Source organism: Acomys minous (genome assembly GCF_964271855.1).
Source record: "Acomys minous genome assembly, chromosome: 13".
Taxonomy (NCBI): domain Eukaryota; kingdom Metazoa; phylum Chordata; class Mammalia; order Rodentia; family Muridae; genus Acomys; species Acomys minous.
Genome location: NC_140495.1, coordinates 27,850,539 through 27,875,730, shown reverse-complemented (window position 1 = coordinate 27,875,730; position 25,192 = coordinate 27,850,539). Strand labels below are relative to the sequence as shown.

General features: G+C 44.3%; 1 protein-coding gene across 1 annotated transcript in view; it reads left to right on the top strand.

Annotated features, from left to right (window-relative positions):
* SLC9A9 (solute carrier family 9 member A9) overlaps positions 1 to 25,192 on the top strand; it is a 550,188-nt gene that overhangs the window by 235,472 nt on the left and 289,524 nt on the right. Inside the window, exons 7-8 of the mRNA XM_084751783.1 lie at positions 12,950 to 13,088; positions 15,530 to 15,635. Of these exons, the coding sequence (XP_084607909.1) occupies positions 12,950 to 13,088; positions 15,530 to 15,635 (245 nt within the window). The remainder of the gene's footprint in view (positions 1 to 12,949; positions 13,089 to 15,529; positions 15,636 to 25,192) is intronic.

Below are 25,192 nucleotides of genomic sequence, written 5' to 3'. Positions count from 1 at the left end.
CAGACTTCTGGAGAGCATGTACTTTCTAGCAATTTCTGGATGTGTAATTTAAGAACATTAGGTAGCAGTGAATTCCCCCCCCCCTTTTTTTAAATTGTTTTTGGTGAGCTTCAGGCTCCATGCTTTTTATAAAATTCAAATGGGTGGGTCCTGGTAAAATGCTGTAGTTTAAGATGATAACAGGTGCATCTGAGCCAAACATAACAGTGAAATTCTCCGCAGCTCTAAAAAGATGGATGTAGACATTTGCTTAAATTAAGCTGTGAATTGGGACCCAGATGCACACTTAATTGCTAATAAATGGGAAAGCAGCGGCAGGAGAGAAGGTCTGGGTGAATCAATTGGTTGGGGCAAATATTTCCAAGGCATTGCCTTCTCCGTCAGCTGTCTCGGGCAGCTGTTTATAATCAGAGGGATGGACACAAAGCCTCCAGATTAGGAAGGCAGCGCGCTGTCTATGAAATGTCCTTTGACCCAATCAAGGGAAAGCACTGTTTCATGCAGCCACTCGCCAGCCATGTCCTTGGCATACAGCACTTTGGGACACTAGGGCACCAATCCAAATCAGCACCTGCGTTTGATTCTCTTCATCGCCAGGTAGCATGTGACGATGACGGGTCATGAGTTGGCAGCCTCCATGAAAAGCAAACTCCAGAGGGCTTAAGACTTCCTCCCTCCATTGTTGCTACCAGCAATTCCACAACACGCGTTTTCTTTCCAGGTGTAACAGTAGGATTTCTGTGGTATGCGTGTGTGTGTGTGTGTGTGTGTGTGTGTGTGTGTGTGTGTGTGTGTGTGTGTGTCCTGGCGTCCTCTCCTCTGCCAGAACAGCTAGACAGTTAGCTTTGTTTGATTTGCAGGGCAACTGTGGTCTTTAGTCCTCAGTTATTGTTTAAAAAAAAAAAACGCACATGTATCCATTTGTTTGATCCCATCCCAGTAGCTCCATCGTCTTGTCGAGAAAAAGAGAAATTCAGTATTTCATCTAGCAGTGTGTTGTTTATTCCACCCTAGACAATTCTAATAAAGTTCTGACGCATTAATGGCAATTCCTAACTGTTCCCATGTTCCTAGAAATGGTTAAGTTTTGTACTGATTTCTTTCAGGGGGAAAAAATGATGAAAGAGATAGCAATCCCCTAGTAATGTTAATATAATTTCATTAATTGATAATAATATCAATTACAAAGCTAGCCTCTATGGGAAGGGCTTCTACATTCCAGGCGTTAAATATTACACACATATGCACACATCTAATCCCAGCCCCTGAAAGACATACAACTTAACCATAATTTTTATCACTATTTATTAAATGAAAACTCAGGGAGCAAGATAAGTAATTGCCATAAAGAGACAATAATCAACGACATGTTGCAGGCAGGGTAAACAACAGATGGGACGGAAGGCCAGAGTTGCTGCTGTAGACAGGAATGCCAAGAGCTATGGATACAGCCTGGTACTAGTAGAAAGGAAAGATCTCTATTAAGAAACCCAAGCCCCTTGGGTGTCCGATTGAAAGGGATATTTTAACTAATGAAATCCCCCCCCCCTTGCAGCTAGGACAAAGAGTCCTAAAATCTTCAACTTCTTTTTTTTTAATATTTTATTAATTTATTCATATTACATCTCAATTGTTATCCCATCCCTTGTCTCTGTCTCTGTAGGAGGGTTGTTTTTGCTGAGTCACGTCTTGGCACAGTCTCATTTGGTGCATCCAGAAGTCTTCCTTCTTAGTCAGCCCGCTATGCAGGCTTCCACTGGGGAGAGAGCCGAGGGGAGAAGCTGGTGTCCATTGCTGGGACTTAAGCTGGGCAAAGGATTCCACCTGTTTGAATCTGTTTGCATGTGACATGAGAACGCTTTCTTCATTAGACTGTTGAGGGGATTAAATAAGATGAAGTACATAAAGCCGTTTAATCTCATTAATCAATGGCTTCCTCACCTACAAAATAAAATAATAACGCACCTGCTCCACAGTGTGGGGTGGTGGTGGTGGTGAGGGTGATAGGAAATAATGCTTACAAAATGTTTAACAAAGAATTTGACAAGGCACATCCTGGACAGCAGGGAGAGGTAATTGAGTCCCCCATTAACCAGAAACGGAAGAGAATCTGACTTCATCCTCAGCTTTCACACCTGGGGATTAGTATTTGTCTTAGTTGTACCTGTTTATAATTATATTTTCATTTTTACTAGACTTCCATTTTGAGTGACTATCGACCTACCTTTCATTATTTCTTCTTCTTTTTTTAATATTTTGACTCAAAGTCTCCCATATCACAGGACTGCTGGAGTTAAGATTTTTATAAATGAGAGAGAACAGTACTGAAAAGTTGGGAAATTCCCATTGGGATACAGGAATCTTCTGCCTCTTCTACCCACCCACAGCCACACCCACAGCCACACCCACAGCCACCCCCACACCCACAGCCACACCCACACCCACACCCACACCCACAGCCACACCCACACCAACATCCACACCCACACCCACAGCCACACCCACACCAACATCCACACCCACACCAACATCCACACCCACACCCACACCCACACCCACACCCACACCCACACCCACAGCCACACCCACACCAACATCCACACCCACACCAACATCCACACCCACACCAACATCCACACCCACACCCACACCCACATCCACACCAACATCCACACCCACACCCACACCCACATCCACACCCACACCCACACCCACACCCACACCCACACCCACACCCACACCCACATCCACACCCACATCCACACCCACACCCACACCCACACCAACATCCACACCCACACCCACACCCACAGCCACACCCACACCCACACCAACATCCACACCCACACCAACATCCACACCCACACCCACACCCACACTCACACCCAATCTCTCACCTAGGCTCAAAGTCCTATTTCTGCCTCAAAAAAAAAAAAAAGGGAGGAAAATGGGAATTCTAAGAATGGTTGCAAGCTACTTTCATGATTAAGGCTATCTAAAATTTCCTTTTAATATTAGGTATTTGAGAAATTTTCTCAAAGCCAGCAGACTAATTCAATTTTAGGCTAAGTTGCAAAGTAACTTAAGATCTGTCAAAGAAAATGCATATATAATTTACACACACACATGCACGTGCACGCGCACGCATACACACACACACACACACACACACACACACACACACACACAAAATCCTTTTCAGACACATTTAAACTCAAGAGTTTTTCTGTCACCTTAAAGTTGGGGTTTAAGGGATCAGAGCCACTTAGGGCATGATTCTGTGCTGAACTTCCTAACTTGATGCTGGGATGAGAAAATCTCGGCACCCTCGCTGCATCCTTTCTTGAGAGACTGCTTCTTCCTCCCTGGCTGGGCCACCTTTCCAGCAGCAGGATTTAGGTGGGCACAAAAGCTGACCCTGTCCCTTTCCCTGGCAGATGTGAAGGAAGATAGAGAAGAAGTCATCGAGCCCGTAGTGAGCAGTTTCCTGAGGCTGTGTTATCCTTCATTGTGCCTTCCTCCATCCATAGGGCCCTGGCTAGGAATTCATCCCGTGGTTAACCATCTCCAGCTTCAGACCCCTCAGGGCTGTTCTCCAGAGCCCCTCCCGTTTCCATTCCAATATAAGAACCAGGACATTTTGAAACAGAATATAACCTAAATTATCTCCCAATACTGACTTTCACACGAACTCTGGTGCCCCATATTTGACCATGTCCCCTGGATGGGGAGGCCTGGTGGCACTCGGAGGAAGGATAGCAGGCTACCAAGAAGAGATTGATACCCTATGAGCATATACAGAGGGAGGAGGTCCCCCTCAGTCACAGTCATAGGGGAGGGGAGTAGGGGGAAAATGGGATGGAGGGAGGAACAGGAGGATACAAGGGATGGGATAACAATTGAGATGTAATATGAATAAATTTAAATATATATGTATAATATCTCCCAATAATATTTTGCTTTTGGATTTTATCTTGCCTACTAGAAACATAGGAGGTGAGGTCAGTCCTTCCTCTGAGGGCCACCAGATGTTCCCTGCAGGGTCATTCTGTAAGTGTTTAAGTGTTGGCTGTAGTTGCTCCTCTGAAAGCCATTTATCCTTTAGCCTCTTGTGCTTTCCCATCTTCTTCCTCCTCCTCCTCCTCCTCCTCACTACCCTCATCTTCCCCTGGATCTTGATCAGGTGTTAGCCTCCACCTGCTTCAGTCTTTGGCTGTACTGTGATGTCATCCTGTCACTTGTCTGACATCCCTCCTCTGTTACTTTGAATTTTTTCTATACACCTCTTTCAGCCCCAAGCACTACAGTGGCTTCCCTTTGTACCCCCCAGAGGAAAATGCTAACACTGGCTCGAAGAGGCTCAAGAGTCAGCTGTATCCCCACTCTAGCCCCGCCCACTCCCACCCTTCACACATTGCTCCAGCCATATTGGCCTCCTAATGCTCAGCTTCAGAGCTCAGAGAGCTCTTTCCACCTTATTTCCCTCACAGTCATCTTCAGGCAGCCTTTTTTGCACAGCACCCACCCACCCACCCTCCGTCATGCCCTCCCTCCACCCATGTCAACTCGCTCTCCGTTTAGCTGTTGGCATTTCATCCTGTGTTTGTTCGCTCCGCTGTGTTTATGCTGTCTTCTCCACTGCAGTGTAGGAACAGCTGTGTGTTTGTCCCTGTTGGCTCGGCAGTACCGCACATAGTAGGGACAATGGATGTTTGTTGGTGGAATCAATCAGTTTGGCTTGAGATTGCACCACTCGCAGTGGGGCCGGCCATGACGCTCCGGCATCCACTTCGCACAGAATTATCCTTGTCTTTTTCTTTCGTGGCTGCCGTCAGAACGGCAAGATGGTATTTGTCAAGGGCCTGGGAAGTCACTCTCTGGGTATGAATTTGGGCTCTCATCAAGCAATCGTTAAATGATACTTCAGAGGGCGAAAGAGTTAATTAATGCGCTCCTTCTGGCTCGGCCCTTCGCGGGGCGGGGTGGGGGTGGGGGTGGTACCCTCTGGCTCTTTGGAAGGGCCCTAATGGGAAGGCGCTTGGGAAGAAGCCTTCTGCCTCTAACTCACGCTCAGTGAACTTCTGGCCAGGACCTCTTATTAAGAAAGCTCCTCTAACCTCCCAGGGTGCCTGGAATGCCCCCAATTCCTGAGGCCATTATGTTTTACAGCAGATTCTCTTGACAGAACTTCATCAGCCTTTGGCAGAACACAAGCCCGAATAATGGGCAGGCAGACACCAGAATGAGTTCCAATGTGTACACACAGTTCTTGGCCCCATAAAAATCAATTCCTTATTCATAATTAAGCAAGTTCCCTGGGAAAGGGCACGTTGGTATAGTTATTAAAAGATAAATAATAGATAAGGATCCACTCGCTTCTTGTTCTGTTCGTCTTTCTACAAGGAGCTTTAAATGCAAAGTAACACTGTAATTAATTCTTTTCTCCTGCCTGGTTCTTCTGCCTGTGACTTCCAAGGCCAACAAAATGGAACAGCTTCTAAGAACGTGCATTGCCGTTCTGTGCTGGATTGCTCTTTTAAAATGTGTCCTCGAACAGCAGAATGGCAGCCCAAGCCTAGACAGGGAGAAAGTGAACTGTAGACATCTGAAGTTGAGTGCCACAAGCTACCAGAAGTGCTAATCTCATGAGCCTCTCTGATTTTCCAGATTGGGTTAGGGGGATTAGGGACATGGGTGAAAATGCAAAAAGGCTGCGGGGGGGGGGGGCGCAGGGGGAGGCTGGGGGGAGGGCTCCATAGTAGAGAGGACCAGACCTGCCAAGGGCTTGATTCAGTAAAACCAGTCGGGAAGAATGGAGTTGTCCTCAGAGAGCCGTGGTATTGAGATATGGTGGTGCTGTCACTTTTCACAGGAATGCTTCCTCTCCTCTCCCTCAGCCGAGTGGAAGGGACTCCCCTGAGTCACTAGACAGCTGCAGCTGCCAGTGCATCCTCAAGGGAAAAGCTAAGTACCTCACCAAGCAGTGTCAAAGAAGGGAATCCTCAGAGTGTGGGGCACAAGCCCAGAGAGACTGGTGCCCTTCCTGGCCTATAGAATAGAGCAGGAGCCAGTTGGAGAAGGCCCTGTAGGCTCCCAGGGTTGGTGTACCTGGGAAGCGGATGACATCAGCCAGGTGGTGTTATATTTCTTGAATTAGGGAACTTCTTGGGGGAGCTTTGAGGTGAGGAGAGGAGTTAAAGGCGCCCGCCGAGGCTAAGCAGCCAGTAATTCCAGCCATGGGGAAAAGCAGGAATAGGTAAGAGCTGTCAGAGAAGATGCTGGCTGAGTTGGCACATGAGGAGTGCTCAACAGAACATCAGCTGTGATCTCTGGGAGAGTGACTCAATAGGAAGCGAGTGAGCCCAGAGCATGTCTCACCAAGAACAAATGCCACGCACATCCTCCAGCTCCCACTGCCATACCAGCAGGGGAGGACCTCACGGCTGCTCCTCCCTTTAAGGAACCTTCTGTGTGGAGAAGAGGAATCCTGCTTTGAAGGGTGCGGTGTAAAGCTGGGCTTCACTAAGTTGTAATCAAGAAAAGTAATTGAATAGTGGAGTTTGACCAAGAAATCCTCAATGGAACTAAGGGGCATTCTATATAGCACAAATAGAGCACTAATTTCAGATAGGAGGGAGAGCCATTTCCATTTATGTCCCAGCAAATTAACAACTCTTGTCATGAACTAGTGCCAATAGTTTAAAGTTCTTTGCTGGGCATTAAAGATTTGGCAGAGAAAATGGAAGGTTCTTTTAAATGTTTGTGGTTATAGTAATCACTTCATGATTCTTTCTTTCTTTCTTTCTTTCCTTCTTTTTTTTTCTTGGTAGTTTTATTGAGACAGGGTTTCTCTGTGTAGCCTTGGCTCTCCTGAACTCACTTTGTAGACCAGGCTGACCTCGAACTCACAGAGATCCACCTGCCTCTGCCTCCTGAGTGCTGGGATTAAAGGCATGTGCCACCACACCTAGCATTTCATGATTTTTTTTTTAATGACTAAAGGGGACACAGTGTGTTCACTTAACAGTTTTTTATAACCTTTCAAGTGCCACTGATTTAATGTTAACAAAGGAAGTGAAAGGAAGTGAAACTTTATACCAATAAAGTTGTCCTAAAGAGTCACCTGGATTGCAGGAAGACTATGCAGGTTGCTGTGTAGCTGCATGGCTACCTAGAACCTCAGGCCACCACATGGCCAGGTAGTTTTTTAATTTTCATGAGCAACTGTGTAGCAAAGTATCTTAGGGGCTGGCAGTGAGGTATCTCAGGGGTGAATCTTTTCAGAAGCTGAGAGACTTAATTGTAACAGTTCGGGAAATGGTAACTCAGTAGGGTCCAGAATAGAAAGGTGGCCAAAGGCGAGGGTGGGGCCAATGACATCATACTTTCCTTACTGCATGTACCCTCACGGTCACTTGGTGTCACTTCTCTCATAGCATCTCTTCTTCCTTTCTTTTACTTTCATAGCCCCCTCCTCACTGCCTTCTTTTGCACCACAAATTCACTCTATGCCACAAAATCCTCTGTGCTAAATACTTTGCATGCACCAAATGGTTCCTGTCCCTCAAGACCAAGTGGCCAGTCAGCAGAGCCATCGTTCTACATAGGTAAAAGTTTTTTATGGGACATTTACTTTGCAATGCTTCCTTCAGAACTAAGCCAAGCTCTAAGGCAGAAAAGAAAAGAGACATAGTGAGAAACAGAAAAAAACAAAAAACAAAAACAAAAAAGAAATGTATCATTTGAAGAAGGAAAGAAGAGTTTCCTAAGAAATGGTTGTCTAGTTCTTTCCAGATGCCATTTTAAGAGCATTAATTGTCAGTGCATTTAATTGTCACAGCAACCCTGTGTGGTGATACTATTATAATTTTATAGAAATGAGGAATACAAATAGTTTAAGTAACTCAATCAAGGTCACACAACCAGTGAAACAGAGCCAAGATCTGTACCCAGGTCTCAAATTCAGATACTCAGTGCTCCCTCTGATGCCAAGCCTTTCCTTTTTATTACCATTGTATTATAGACAAAAAACAAAATCAGTTATTGAGAAAGAGTAGACAGAATCTTAGTTGCACCGGTGAATCTTAAGTGGCAAACTGAAAAAATAAAGAGCCTTATTAATATTGTTTTATCAAGTTACAGTACTTCATTTATTTCAGATTTCTTAGGTGGAAGGGGCGATGCACATTTATTTCCCAGTTTCTGCTGAGCAGTCAGTTCCTGAACAGGATAAATCGATAACCTGGACTTTTTTCCAACTTATGAGATGAATATTTAAACTCTACTGGGTATTTCTGGTCATAATATTTTCAAAGCTATTGGATCCACCCACCTGAGGAGAGCTGCCCGTGGCAGCTTGTGCTGTACACAGTGCCTCTTTGGGAATTCTGAAGGACAGCCGCTGAACATGTTACCAGAGTCCACTTCTTTTTTCTTTCTCCTGCCCTTACAATATTTTTTTACCTACTTTTAGTTCAGCCATCACAATTGGCACTGGGGTCAAGTCACATGGGTTGAAGTTGCTTGGACAGTGAACCACGCTATTTCTCCCTTAGGGTGAAGTTTTAGAGCACAAAAAGCAACTCTGCATGTGCTACCTAAATCTCGAGCTGTTCCTGACTTCTAACTTCCAAGCTGCTGCACCCAGTCCAGTGGCTTAGTGTCTTGACAGGAAACCAGAACCCAACAAGATGTCTCTCTAGAAGCAAGGACCTCCTTGAGGACCAGTTCTCCAAAGGCTGGTAGTGTAGAGAAGGTGCCTCCCTGGGGACAGCTAGCTTTCACAAAGTCTATTTCTTGTCTTATTCTTTCCCAGAGCCAGGTGGCAGCTTAAATAGAGTTTTGTAACCTTCTTATCCCTGTGGAGATCCCTGTCCAGCCTGCTGTGACACACTGTGCCATGGTGCAGTTGCTCAGGAGCTCTGTGATGAGCATGACGCCCTTTGAGAGACACTCCCGTGGCCATTTCTACAGGATGCCTGTATGGGGCCTAGTCTCTCCAAACCTACTTCTGTGACTATCTCCTTGCTAACAACCTCAAGCTTAGTGTGACAGGAGGTCAACCACGCCTCTCCTGTATACACGTGGAACTAAGGCTGGCTTCAAAGTATAGAACTCTGCTCTCTGGCAGTGTGGGACTTGTAGAAGTTCTTAGCGGGATGCTGGTGATGGTGGTGGTGGTGATAGTGGTGGTAATGATGATGGTGGTGGCAGTGATGGTAGTAATGGTGGTGGTGATGATGGTGATGATGGTGGTGATGGTGGTGGTGGTGATGGTGGTGGTGATGGTGGTGGTGATGATGGTGATGATGGTGGTAGTGGTGGTGGTGGTGATGGTGATAATGGGGATAAACAACTTCCCTTGCATCTTTGAGTGCACATTACAAACACTAGTATCCTCTCCAGTCACCAAGTGATGAAACTGAACTTGAGTATGATGATTTGTCTCAGGACTTCCATCCAAGAGGTGTCACAGCTGTGACATGAGTAGCAAGGGCAAGGGTGATTCCCAGAGTTGAACCAAGAGCTCCAACAGTGCCCACAGCCTGGATACATCTACTCAGTGCCTAATAGATATCCTGCAGGGGGATAGTTTAAGAGTTGACTACGTTTTGCAAAAACACTTTTTCTTTCTTTCTTTCTTTCTTTCTTTCTTTCTTTCTTTCTTTTATCCTTCCTTCCTTCCTTTCTACATACTTGAGACCATTCCATCATCCCTTGCACAGACTTCCACATGTCAAGCACCAGACTCTGTCATAGGCATGAAAAGAGGACCACAGCCCAAGTGAGGCGGAACAAAGCTTGAAGTGTAGGTGAGGAAGCCAGGTTTGAAAGCAGGTTTCCTTAGGGGAACCCAAGCGTTGCTGCTGGTACACAGTGCTTCACACACCCCCCCCTTACCCCTACATGTAGAAAGGCCCAGTCCACATTCCCTCTAAGCAAAGGCTCTGGTACCCCAGAAACAACTGTCTTAAAGTGAATATAATAAAACCAGCCAACTATTTTCACGCGAGTTATTGTTTTCTCCCAAAGATTTTTGTTTGTTTTTGTTGATGTTGTATTTTTTTGTGTGTATGTGTTGTGTTCTTTTTAGTAAGAGAGAAACAAAAAGTTCACATTATTAACCAGCTAGTTATACGATTCTGTTTGCTTCTCTTGGGCTGCTATATTTTAGAAAGAAGTGAGGAGGCAGCGGGGGAGGGCAACGTTTACCCTGTGTGTTTCAAGTAAAAGATTTAGCAAAATTATAATGTAGACATAAGATAGTGAATGTGGTCTAAGTGGGCATTTTTACCATGGAAGTACAGCCTCTGCGAAATGCCACGTCACCCAACTTCTCCCTCCGCACATGGCTTCCTAAGTGTGCTCCCTGAGTTCCAGTCATAACCTCGCAGCAGCCGTGCCCTGAACTCACCCACCTCACTTCCTTTACTTATTATACTCCTTTCACTGCCTGGGGTAGTTTCTCTCCCCATCACTGTCTGTTGAATTGGCATCAAATACCATCTCCTTTATTCTAAACTAGTGCTTCCTCTTCTGTGCCGTTAAATGTTTTATAGCTCTCACAACATCCCACTCAGCACTGTGCTTGTCATCCGTATCTTAGGATTTTTTCTGCCTGGAGATGGCTTCCATGTATCTGCTGATATTTGTTGAATTTAATTTTGTTTCCGCCTGTCTCCAGCACCCTATATATACTATGCCACGCAGCATGTAGCAGACACCCAGTGATTGTAATTCTGGGAAGACTTACGACCAACAGCTTCAATGGACTCCCTCCCTGGACCAGCAATTGTTATGCCTTTCTCTTCTAGTAAGGCAAACATCACAGAGAAGCACATGGAGTTGGCCAAACATAGGCTCCATCATGTTCGGTTGACAGAAACAGGGCAACGTCTCCCCAAAGAGCATAGTTCAAAATCAGTGGGGCCAGCAAGATGAGTTGAGGTCACACAGCAAGGAATTTTTATTAATGTATGCTTTGTCACATATGTTGTAAAGAAATATATTAAAACATATCACACTTACAATTTAATATGTATTCTTTGACGGAAGCTTTTATAGCTAAATAAAAGTCAAATTGACTTAAGGAAAAGCAGACCACAAATAATGGTATAAGGTGTCACCAGTTGTCACTGTGGATACCAGCAGCACCCAAAAATAACATATTTAGAGAGATGGAAGTGGGGGTTGAAGAGATGCCAGTTCAAAAGGCAAACAAATAAACAAACAAATAAATACGTTTATTTGAAAGAAAGAGATAGATAGATAGATAGATAGATAGATAGATAGAGGCTTTTATTTGAAAGGAAGGAAGGATTCCCTTTCTCACATCATTCATGGGAATGGAGAGGTGTGATGTTGAACATCAAGGTGAACTCAGACCTCCCGGCACTAGCTTTTCATCAGCCCTGGGGTTTAACACCTTTCTGGGGATCTGCAATTACAAAAGATTCAAAGCTGTGTTTGTGCCTCAGCTATCCTGAAAGCCCAGCATAGAACAGAAAGAGGCGTTCCTTCGAGGCCACCCTCCCTCACATGCTTTCACCACTATTCATCAGCCCTATCCAATTAAGAGATCAAAGTAGAAGGGTTGCCCTGCCTCGGAGGCTTAAAAGGTGTCCACAGAAATCCAAAGAACATTTGAAACAGCCACCTTCCCTTACACATCTTCCTGTGGGATGGCTGGCCTTCTTTCCTCCTTCCCTCTGGTCACTGGTCCTTATAGGCGGAGAGCCATGGCAGAACGGGAGCAGGCTCTACCCATCCTGGCATTAGAGACTTGGTTCCGGTCTGCCTAATCTCTGTAATCTCAGCCTGTCTGCTGTGCCTCCTCCTCTCCACACAGCTATGGAGGCCCTTTCCAGAATTCACTGCCAAATTCTTCATTTAAAAAAAAATCCTGACTAATTTTAAAGACTTGGTGCTAAAATTAAAACTATAAAAAAAAAAAATTCTAACACTCTGACTTTGTTAGTTCCCCCCCCCCAAACCTTCCAGGTTTTGCACATCTGCTCATTTTCATCCTACAGTGTGAGGAGTTCAGAGTCCCTAAAATAGGATGTACCTCGGCCTTCTTATTAGCACTCTAGCATTTGAAGCCTCCATTAAAAACAACAACAACAAATATCAAATACAGCATCCTCAGCAATAACCAAGTAAGCCAAACATGACAGTTCATGCCTACTCTCACATCTGAGAGGCAGATACAGGAGGATCTTGATGAGTTAGAGCCAGCCAAGGCTACAGAGTAAGGCCATGCCTCAAAACAGACAGACAAAGAAACGAACTAAATAGACTGCCTGTTGGTGGGTCATGTTTCTCTGTGGAGATCTCTCTGTTGGCACAAGACCTAGATGTGCGAATGTGGCTGCTGTCATTTATTTCTGTGGAAGAGTGGGGGCTTTGTTTCCCCCCCCCCCCGGGGAGTTAATGTTCAGCACGCCACCAAGGCTCTTTTTCCACAGGGCTACTGGAGCAAAGAAATGCTTTGTGGCTTATGACAAGATCATGGCAGAATATTTTGTGCATGCTGTGATTTGTATCGCCCATTTGTGTGCACAGGCCATAAAAGTGCACTTTTTATCAGGGGCATTTGTGAATATACAACAGCACTGAAGACATATGGCCACTAAATAATTCACAGCTATCTGTCTCCTCAGCAGATTCCATGTACACCCACCATGTTTTAATGCCTAGTTTGCTCAGAAACAATATTCTTTACGACTCTCCCAGTATAAAAATGTTTACTGACTGGCAATAGTAGTACATGGATATCATGGGATTGGGCTAGAAGGCAAGAAACACTGGTCACTTCCTCTGCGTCTTCTGCCTCTTTCCCCACCTGTTCCTCTCACCAGCACCCGGACTCACTGGAAAGCTTACGTCTCTCAGCAGGTAGCGCGCAGTTCTAGCTGTCACTGACTAAGCTGCCCTCTTCTCTTTTCAGCTCTATCTCGATCTACAGTCCCAAGGAGAATCCCAATGCGTTTGACACTGCAGCGTTCTTCCAGTCCGTGGGCAATTTCCTAGGGATCTTCGCTGGCTCCTTTGCAATGGGCTCTGCATATGCAGTTGTTACAGCACTGATATCCTTTGTTGTTGTGCGGAAGCTGGGGGCGGGGGACAGTTTCTGAGGCTCAGTGACCACCTCGGCAGTGCATGGTGAGATCAGCTTGAATTTCACATAGCACTGCTGAGCCCGTTCCGGATCTGGGAGATCCCATGAAGCGTTTGGATCCAGTAGCAGTAGTGGAGGGGCGGGTTCTTTCTCGGCCCACAGTCAAGTCTACCACTGTTGTCGATGCCTGCTGGTAGACAGCCATAGAAAAACTGGCACCTAAGGAAAGTTGTGGGGGTGGGAGATCAGAATTGACTACAACAAGAAGGTACAGAGAAAGAATAGAAGATCTAAGGTCAAACATGTAATAGCGTCAACTACAGTTGATAAACTGAGTGTGTTTTGCTGTCAAGCATCAGCTGATAAAGTAAGCCAGGGCAATGACCAATGGGGGTTTAAAAAGCTCTGTAATTGTTTTGGGGGGTGGTGGGAGATGAAGAAATGACGGTTGCTACATGTGGCTTTCCTTTGTCTTATTCATTAGGTGGAGCTACAGCAGAGGTCCCATGCTTTCTAGACTAGAACAGTCATAATTATGATGATAGGAGCATTGACGAGGGTATAGCATGCGCTAGGCCTTTCACAGGCAACTCTTCATTTGAATCCACCCTGTAAGACATGTCAATGTCATGTCATCTCTTTGCACAGGAGTCAGAGGAGGTAAGGGACCTTACCTGCTACTGGGTCTCATAACAGTGAGAACGAGCAGGATAATAGTAATGCCAGTTAGGATTTAATGGGAACTTTGCCACCGCACCACAACCCTAAGCAAGTTTTTTTGAGCCTCAGACACTTTGTACAAGGATCCTGGAAGATGGGTAGATCCTGTTGTTATTATTATTCTAAAATTGCACAGTTGAAGAATCTAGAACAATTAACCTTCCCTCCTGGAGAAGGTTAATGGGTATTCTACAGCCTAGTAGATATGCTACTCTGATAAGCAAACAAATGGAAGCTTTCCCTTTAAAACAAAGTAGCAAGGGTTAAAACACGCCTGAGGAGAAGCGAAGTGTTCCTCATTCCTCTCAAGCGACAGAGGGGATTGTTGGAGAGGCCCTAAGGTAAGTCTGTGTTTTACTCTACGTAGTCACATCCACATCTTTCAGGATATTATTTCCAGGAAGGGTGTTTTATGAAAAGAAGTTAAACCACTAACAGGAAGATTTCCCTAGCCCCCACTGCATGCCAGTGCTGCTCTGAGTACATCATTCTGTACAGGTGCATGTGTCAACGAGCAGATAGATAGTGCCACCATCCAATTTTCCCTAGAGAATCGGAGGTGCTAAGTGGTCTAGCTGTATGACTAAGCAAATGGATAGTGAATTTTGAATCCTGCAATTCTGACACTTGGCTTTCTAAAATTTAACAAATCACCTTTCACACATTTATCTCATTTCACTCTCTAAACTTTGGGAGGGTTGGGGAAGAGATGTACTATTCCGATTGCCGAGTCACAGGGGACAGATGTGGGAGTCAGACTAATATACTGCTTAGAAGTCACACACCCAGTGACTGGACACAAATGTTCTATCCCAGAGGCCAAAGGTCATGCGTTCCCCTCCGTAGCATGCACGTTCCACCTTTTAATGTAGAAGAGGGTTCATATTTTCTTCTAAAAGCATTCAGTTACAAACCAGTCACATCTCATTTTACTTCAGGTCACTTTAGGCCTGACAAACATGGTGGCAACGTAACCCTGTCCCTTCGTCACAGACTCCTACCCATCTCCTCCTAACCCATTCTCTGCCTAACTTGGGTCATCATCCTTTATTTTTCTTCTAATTTGTAGTTTATATATTATTGCCCATATATGTATCACCTTTGTTAAAGTGAACCATTGCTTGCCAAAGGTGTTTTGCTTGACTTAAAAGTAAAACTAATTCTCTTCCATCTACTTATGCCAAGAGGGCATGAGCAGTTTGCTCTCTCCATGAATGCCTGCTTTCACTGTCGTCTCCACCCCTAGGAGAGAGGGTCGCATGGAGAGGAGTCTGCTCCAGGCTACAACCTAAGGACCAGCACCATCACCTCCTCTAAAGCCAAAGCACACTCCTTTGTTTGGTCTTCCTCTAGCTGTCCATGTTTTGGAAGTGACATTCCAAGGGCTAAACTACATTCAGGAGATTTTTATACCCAAAGTCTGCTGATTTCTACTCTTAGTACACACTGCTGTTTTTAAAAAATTGAATTTTTATTGGTGTGTTCAGCCTGCAGTGAAGCTATGCTGCTCTTCTTGGGGCCTGCCTGTGTGCTACACCTACTCAGCTATGAAGAAACAGCCTTTTACTCTGTGACTGTCATCACCAAACCCATTCCTCTTAGCCAACAGGGAGATTTAGTTTTATATATATATATAAATATATATATATTTGTAAAAAAACAGTTGTTTTCCTTAACACATCTTGCCACTTGACCAAATTTACCAAGCTCTGTGAGTTCCCGATGCTGGAAACAGGCCTGTTTTTCCTCCTTTCTTGGAGTGCCTTCCTGTCTGCAGAGGCCGCCGGCTTAACAGGTCAGTTCTTCCTGCTGCAGTGTGAGCAAGACCTGTGAATGTGAGTTGTTGTGTGTGTGTGTGTGTGTGTGTCGGCGTGTACTCTCCCCAGCCCAGCAGGAGGGGAGATGAAGTCTCTCTTAAACAGTGAGGTAAACAGATGCTATCAGAGCCAGCCACTGCAGGGCTCCCCCGGGGAGAAATAATAATAATAATAAAAATAATAATTCATCAACTTTGTGCAAAATAGTTTAACGGAATGATTTCAAAATGTTCTTGTCTCCCTATTGGACAAGGAGGGCATGTTGAAAGGACTGGCTTGTAGTTATGATGGATGACTTCACAAATGAAAGACTGCATGCACTGTGTGTGAAAGGATACACACACCCAGCCTCGCTGGCTTCTCAGGGGCCCTCCACAGGCTCCGCTGGGGGCAGCCTCTCCAGGGTGTGTACATCTCACACACATCAATGTTCATAATCTTTGCATGATGGCCTGGGCAAAAGGGGAAGACAAAAGTGGAAGGTGGGAATGAGAGGGAAGGGCTTTACAGTCTAGCGTTCCATACAGCACAAAGTCTACAGAGTCCTCTGAGATTGATCCAGGGAATATTGTCTTAAGATTCCATGGATCTTTGGGTCAACCAAAGTCCTGGTCTGTCACTGCAGGGCTTGCACTGGGGTGGCTGTAAAAATTGGGTGCCTTCCATGTCAGCAGGGATCTTCATCCTGACCTCCTGCATCTCTTTGTGGTTCAGTCCTAGGCTCTTATCTCCCCACCACATTAACTGACAAGCAGGTAGTGAGATGCTGTACAATGCCATTACCCATAGTAAGACCTTGGGGTGTTTTCAGTCTAATAGATGAAGAACCTAAAGAGCAATTAAAAGCGACACTCACCGAGGATGCTCCACAAACCAGTTTACTACCTGTCCCAGATTATCTCATTAATCTACGGAAAGACTCGAAAAGAAGAGGCATCCCAGTTCACTGTGTAGTGAGCAGGGATGCTGAGATTTAAAGCCAGAGAACTAAAATCCAAATGCTTAAGAAGTCCCATGCCAAATGAACCTTCACTGTGGGAGAGCAGGCTAACCTTCAAGAGAGGGTGGACATTGGGTGCCATTAGCCTGCCTTGTCCATTTGCTGTTGGGCTGGTCACGTCTGCCTGATTACTGTCGCACACAATGTTTTAACATGATGAAAAATGGATAAACTGACCTGAAACACTGCAAAGCCTCATGGGCCCTGCATTCCCATAGGCTTCTAGCTGGAAAGTTGTCTTGAAAATTCTCATGACACTCAACTCAAGACTGTACCACCAGATTCCACCTCCCTGGGTGCCCAGATTATTGCAATGCACAGACTTTTATGTTGATGTAGGCCACCTCTTATATTAGCTATTCAAAAATACTGTTTCCCCTTCCTTCATATTCTGCTCCCTATTCTGTACTTGTGAAATTATCCGCATAATGCTAACAGTAAAATTACTTGACCTTCCAGAAGGCTTAAGAAGTATATTGCAATACAGACATGCGTTTGTACACATAAACATACCTAAAACGGGTCCACTTCTAAAAATGAATACTTTCTATTTCGGGGTCCAATTCAATTAAGTGCTAAACGTTGTTTTTTTTTTAAACAAAATCTCAACTGTTCTATTTTACTGACAAAGATTCAGCAGCCAGATGTTGGGCTGAAAGCCTGCTAGCTCAGAGAGGCAGAGAAAGCACCCAGCTGGCCTTCCTCCTTAGCTGACATCCCAAAAGAGAAAAGAAACCTCCTTCCCCACGCAATCTCAAACAAAAACAAAACAAACAAAAGCAAAAAAAAAACTCTCCCCCAAAAAACATTAAAAAAAAAAACAAAAAAACTAAAACAAACAAACAAACAAATAAAACACCTCAAACTGATTTTTTCCCCTTCCACATCCCATCAGTCCTCCTGACTTCCTCTCAGTCTCTATGTTTTTCCCTATGTGAACTTCCTGTCAACTGGTTGCTTGCTTTGCCTCTTGACCTAGGGTTAGCTTTATTAGTTCTGGTTACAACACTCAGACAGAAAGCTCTTGGATTAAAGGTGTGCGCTAGGGCTGAGCCTCACCATAACTAGAAACAGGGTTTTTTTCCAGTAAACAGCACAATCTTGAGGTTCACAGTGTGATCAAATATCCTGCAATAAAGTCTTGTTCTAGAAACCACTTCCAAGGCTACAGTCCACAGGAAATTCTACATGGTGGCTCTTCTTGCCTTGCTCTTTCACCAGCCTTTTCAAACTGATTCCCTTAGTGGACACCTGAGGATTAAGGAGGCAGCCTCACAAGATGAGCTGTAGCAGGAAGGTCCAAATCAATGTCTATAGCTATGCCTAGCAGCAGGCTTTCCTGAGCAGTGTTCCAGATTGAGGCAACATGCCTAAGAGGCATTTGATTCAAACCCAGCGAGGCACGAGCATTTCCTATTGCCAAAGGCCAAGCCTGGCCAGTCCAAGTCACTTATGTGTTTATTTGTTATTCAATCCTTGCCTATTTCCAAATTGGATTTGTGACAACCCATAATACAAGCCATGCATATCATGGGACCTCTTAGTTGAGAATAAACATTCGTGTTCTGGGATAGAGTGTTTCTGCAGAATTAGGCAGCTGTGTGTTGCTATGGTTTGGCAATATGCATGCCTCTGAGCTCTCTAGAAGCCAAAGTCAAAAGAGCGTGTTGATTAGTCCAGGACTCAGACAGCCTTGTCAGGCAAAGTCACACTCATTTTTCAAAATGGGCAAACATTTTTAGGGGGTGCAGCTAAAATTTTAGGAGATTTTTATCAGTATAATATAGATAGTATGAACATCAAGAATGGAAACGTCTTTAATAATATTTTGGGGGCAAGTTGGAGACTTGTTCTTCATAGCCATCTCTCATACTCACCTTTGATGAAGTCTGAGGGTCGGATATCCAATGCAGTTCTTCAAGATCATCTCATTGTAATGATGCCATGCTAGAGCACAAGTAAATTACCATGGTACAGTGATAAAACCTAAAGACCTTTTAAAAACTGCCTACCAAAGGCATAGGCAGCATTGAATACAGTAGGGTTTAAAATAGAATGAGCGAAGAAATGATTGAGCCCGGCAGCCATGGAGGCTTGCTTGACTGGCACACTGACAGGCAGCATGCAGGACCTGGACAGAGTACCCATGTGCCACCTTTACCTAGAAAGACTCCCTGAGCCTGGGCATTACCAAGTGGCTCCTCAGGGACATTGTCCTGGAAGCTGGCCTGAGAGCCTTCCATGCCTACTTTATCTCTTTTGTAGGTTCTATGAGTTCAGTTTTCACAGAAGAATTGGCTTTGAAAATAGATTTCTGCCCCTTTGAATATAGCATGTTTGATATTACATACAAATTTTCATTTCATTTTTTGCTTACTTTTATAAAAACACATTTACTGTAGAAATTTTAGGGAATATACATTCACAGAAGGAAACAAAGTTAGAAATAACTTGTATCATTACTTCCTACTTACAATATTCTACTAAGTCCATTTAATAAAATATATGCACACATAAATTTACATTCACATGCAACCAATTGAATATGGACTTAAATATACACGATCATAATTTAGATATGTAATTAGAAAAGTAATAACTTGCTTTTCTCACTCAACAGTTTTTATAACAAATGCTTTTTATGCCACTCAATACTATGGCACATACATTTACCTTAACTTATTCTGTCAAGATCTTCAGTTGTTTATACTTTTTAACATTAATATTTTTGAGGTAATAATCCTTATAGCTAGGCATATGGATTTTATTTAAGTTCCTGGGGAGCTGTCCTAGTTGTCTTCTGTAAAAGCCATATCCCCCTGTGCTGCAGCCAATATGGGAGTTTATGCAGAGCATCAACCTATTAGACACACTGAGCTGATGGTCGAGTTCTACTTCTCTCTGTACTCCCCTCTTACTGAACAAAAGCATCCTAATGGCCCGCTGTTGCTTATCAGCATCTCTTCTTTGCCGAGCTGCCCTTCAGGCTCTTTGTCCTTCCGTCTTCTTCAAAGCCTCATCTTCCCGTGTTTTTTTTTTTTTCATTGTTCTCTTTCAAGAAAATTAAGCTGACGTTTGTCATGTGTTCTATAATCCCTCTTCAATTGGTGCCATTTTATTTCATTGTATACGTGTTGAGTGTGCATGTATGTGTGTGTTTCCATGTACTTATGTGACGCTCATAAATGTGAAGGCCAGAGGTTCTGTATACATTGAAGCAGGGTCCTTGATGAACCCATAGCTCACTGATTTAGCTGGTCTAGCTAGCCAGTCCTCACAGATGACTTTCCCAACTTCCAAGTGATGGGATGACGAATGGGTTGACATTTACATGAGGACTGGGGGTCTGAACTCTCGTCCTCAAGCTTGTTCAGCAAGTCTATTAGTCATGGAATCTTCTCGCCAGCCCCCTTTTCCTTTTCCTTTTGAAATATGTAACATTTCGCTTGTTTGTATCAAGTAATATGGTCACTATAAACACTTTCAAGTTTTGAATAAGTACATTGCCTTTCTACAGGACCTACACATGTCTTTAATGAAAATATACGCTTTATTGTAATAGCGGTTTGGCTTTATTTGTCAGGTAGAACAGGGATTTGACTTCCTTCCCAGACGGTAAAGCACTTGTTCTAACGACCCATGGATTTAAATCTATCTGTGTATTCATGGGTGTTGTGTGTATGTTCTGGGATTCCTGTTGTTCAGTTAGCTTTTGATCGTTACTCCTTAAGTGATTTCAGCTTCATAGTTTATCTTACTATGCAACAGAGCGGGGCTGGAGAGGAGCCTCAGTGGTGAAGAGCACTGACTACCCTCCCAGAGGCTTTGATCCTCGGCACCCACATGGTGGCGGACAACCACTTCCAACTCCAACTCCAGGGGTTCCAATGCCCACTTCTAGCTTTTAGAGGCACTTCAAACATGTAGTGCACAGACAAACATACATGAAGGCAGGACACCCATACACATAAAATACAATATAATAAAATAAATGTCATAGATAGAGAGACGTATATCTCCTATAGATCAATCTCCTACATTTTGTCCTCAATTTAAAGGCCCCTTGCTATTTATAGTGCTCATATATTTACAATTCTAAACGAATTGAAAATAATGATATGCTCCAAACAGAAAATAATTTGAGAATTATGTCTATTTATTTAAGCCCATTTTATGACCCTCAGTAAAATTTTATGGTTATCTTCCCATTAGACTTACAAATTACTCTTAAGTATCTCTTCAGCTATTTTACGATGCAGGGTTCTGTAATGAACGGAGACCTGCCTGTCCATCTGCGTCTAGATCTTGCTACCTTAACTTCCCTTACTCTTCGTGGTTCTGAAATATAGTGCTGACCTGATATGTGCTTGAAGGACAGATGTTACAGTAGATTAACAGGTTCACAAAGGCAAGGCTGAAGCATCCCAGGCACTCAGTCTGTAATTTAATGTGTGTGTGTGTGTGTGTGTGTGTGTGTGTGTGTGTGTGTGTATGTGTGTGTGTGTGTGCATGTATGTGTGTGTGCATGCATTCATGTGTGTGAACATGTATGCATGTGTGAGTGCATGTGTTTATGTGTGTGTGTTTGTATGCACATGTATGTGTGTGATCCAGAGATTGATTCAAGATAAGGTGTCTTCTTCAATCACTAGCTCTCTACTGTTTTAAGACAGGATTTCTCACTGACCCTAGAACTTAGCTCTCTGGCCAGATTGACCGGCCAGCAATTCCTACTGATTGCCCTGTCTCCACCTACTCAACACTAAGATTACAGGCACATGCTGCTGTCCCCAGTTTGTTTTTACTGATGGGTTCTGTGGCACTGAAATCAGGTCCTCACTCTACACACTGAGGGAGCCTCTCAAGCCTGGATACTTATTTTTTGAGTCTTGAATACATGAGTACAGCTCACTATAGAATCAAAGTTCCCAACTCTACACCACAGACTCTGTGACAGAGTATCAAGCGCCCCTGTGCTCCTGTACCTTACAGAACTCCTATAGTTCCTTCCTGGCCGCTGGTCATGCTATCCCAGAGCAGATATATAGGTCAAGTTAATGGTCATCATGAATTTCATTAATCTGTAACTTGACTTCCATACTGGTTAAGCAAAAAATTAAGAGATGTGGACAGAGCCAGGCGGTGGTGAAGCACAGCTTTTAATCCCAGTACTTAGGAGGCAGAAGCAGGTGGATCTTTGTGAGTTTGAGGCAAGCCCGGTCTACAGAGCGAGCTCCAGGACAGCTAGGGCTGTTATGTTACACAGAGAAACCCTGTCTTGAAAAAATCAAAAATCAAAAAACAAACAAAAAGAGATGTGGACAGGAAAATAGCCTAGTCTAGAGCAATGTAAACACGTGCTGGTCTGTCTGTCTGTCCACCACCCATCCTCACTTCCACTGGTAGAAATATCCCAGTGTTAATTAAGGAACCACAGCCCCGCCTCCCCCAGCCCCATTCCATTGGATAATATGAATAATAGTATCTAAAGTAATGTGTTTCACACACACACACACACACACACACACAAATAATTGACAGCTTCTGGAGTTAAGGTCCACCAGACACTTTCCCTGGAATGGGACTCATAAGAGAGGGATGGGAAGATTCATAACTGTTGGCACCTGTTCTTTGCAATAACAGTACCTTGTTAAGACCTTCTCTTCGCTCCTGTGAGCAGAGCCCTGGCATTGTCACACAGAGCCCTGACATTGTCACACAGAGCCCTGGCACAGCCCTGGTGCCAGGGTCTGTTTTGATTGCTTACCAAGAAGGCTAAATGAGATCAAGGAAATAAAGATCTACATAGCTATTCCCCCAAAGGAAACCGCAAGTTGATGACAGACCAGGAAGGAAATAGGATTCAAAGGCAGCACAGCCTTGAGACAAGAGTACTTGGGGCCGTCTTATGCCAGGTGCATACTTAGAGACAAGCAAACAAACAGGAAACATCGAGCTTTTCAAGATGGTTTGCATGGTGTTCGTTATCCTCGTCATGGCGGCTTTTTATTAGATCCGCCGTGTGTGCTGCGGTGGGGATGGGGCCTTTCTCGCTGCCATGTCTCCAGCTTCCACTTCAGTCGGGACTAATTTGATGATGATCATTTGATTTATTTTCATCATCTTTTACTTCAAGGGCCATATTTGCCACCGCCTCCTCTCAGTCTCTTGGAAACTGCACCTGCAAGTGTTCAGTAGTCAGGCAGAAGGACCCTGGTTTTGCAGGAAGCAAGTGGCTTTTAGACATGCAAACGAAGGGAGGCATTTCTGGGCCCCGAGAAGTCTAATCTTCCTGCCAACTGCAAATACTACAAGTGCAGTTGGAGAGGCTTACTTAAGACGATTGGACAGATATAAAGTGCAAATGAAAAGTCTTCCTCGGGGAGGAGAGTGTGCACATTGAAATGGACATCAGGGATTTTTTTTCACAGCAAGGAGTACCCAGGAAGAAAGAATTTATAAGGCTGTGTGTGTGTGTGTGTGTGTGTGTGTGTGTGTGTGTGTGTGTGTGTCCGGCTCTCATAGCCAGCTGTGGAGGGAGCAGCCATTGGCTTCTGGCTCTCCTGCTGACTCGGGGGGGGGGGGGTAGGAGGTGGGGGTGTGTGGAACAAGCCGTTCTTTTAATTGCTTCATATTTCTTTACTGCTAAAGCGAAGTGATTTCATTAGTTTCCAGTGGAGGATTCTGCACATATACTGTATGTGGCTTTGGAGGAAATGGAGGCCCTTGAAGTCTTCTCTCCAAGAGACTTCTGGTATACCTTTATCTATGACTTCTGATCAGTAGAGATCTCCCCAGCCGGAGACCTACTTTTTTAAAGTCCTTAGGTTACTGGGCCATTACTTTACATTGAATATCGAAAATAATTCAGCAGCATTATGTATAACATAATCCCTAATGAAACTGAGTCCTGTCGTAGGAGCTGATGCTCAGTTTATGAAGATAACCAAAACTCACCGCTGGAAAGGTTATTTGAAAATTCATTTTTATAATCTTTTTTTTTCCCCAGCTGAGACTTTGGGGGGTCCAGTTTTTGCCAGAAGCAAACTTTCAGGACTGTCATTAAATACCAAAGTGGGTGATTTCTAACAGCAATATTGACACGGTGTATAATGAGTCTCCACTCCCAGGAACTGCTGTAATAAATGCAGCTTCCATTTTTAGATTCCTGAGGCCTATTTTATAGCCACGGGAGGAAAGAGGGAGGGGATTGACAGACCTCACTCTCTCACACAAAATTTAAACAATATATCTCACTGTTTATTCAGCTTAGAATGGTTTCCATCTAAGAAAATAAACTTGTAAAATGTGAAGGAAACTAGCCTTGATTGCTAAGCCTTGAAGTCTGAGCCTAGGGAATAAAGGCTCTGTTAAAAAAAAAAATAAGTAAACAACCAGAGAAAGGTTAATATAAGTCCTGATCTTGTTTGTTCACTGGGAGAACTGGCCAAGAAGTGAAACAAAGGTGCACTTGGCACATGTGTGGAACGCAGCAGTGAAGTCATGTCTATGTTGTCACCCACGTGATGCTGTTGGTGTGCAGTCTCCAGCCCTAATTACACTGCCTGGTGAGGAAGAGGCAACGACACATGTCAGGCCCGTTTGTGAAAGGCCTTTGTGGAGTGACAAGGGAACCCGGGGACGCCTCTTCTCTTTCACAATAATGAAGAAAACACATCTCCCCGCTGTTTGCAGCGACTTCTCCTGACATGTTGAGACTCGGCCTGATCTCTGCGACTTGGCTCGTCGTCGCCTCTCATCTTTACCACCTCGCAGATTGGCAAACACGGGTTGAAAATTCTAAAGAAAGCTTTCAGCTTAGAAGCCAATGCGTCCCATTCGGCTTGCCTCTGACGTGTTGTATGGCCTGGCTGGGCTATAATATTTATGGTGCCCCGTAACCAAATTGTCCCGAGGGTCTTCCTTCGAGCTGTTTTTCAAAAGAAATCTGCCCAGCCCATCTTTGCTCAACACTGACCTTGGCTTCTCACCGACAGGACGATATAAACCTCATGTGGACAAGACTCATCGACAGATAAGGATGAGTGTTTACAAAGAAGGCTCAAAATGGTAGATGCCTTCAGGCTAGAGAAACAAGGACCCAGTGAGACTAGTTACCAACACACTGAACCATGGGCAAGCACACCACGGTGCAGGCTAGCAAACAAAGGCGGTACACACCTCCTCCTAGTGTAGCACACGCCTGCACTTTCTCCAACCAAATGGCCCCTCATACCAACACCCAAACCACTTACACAAGCAACTGAAGTCATAGACGGTCTTATACCTACCCTTCTTCACCATGAGTGTCAGGAGGCAAAGTGAAGAAGAAGAAGAAAAAAAGATAAAATGAATTCTTGAGAACTATTTTCTGCATGGAAGTATAAAAATTCTCAGAGAGTGCGACACAAATAACCAGTCCGCAGGTGACGGAGGAAAAGTAGTCAAAGATATTTCCGAATGCGCGCATCGGCAGCCTCATTCACTAAAACAGTATGGGGAAATACACTCTCCGTTTCTCTTCCTGGCGCTGTG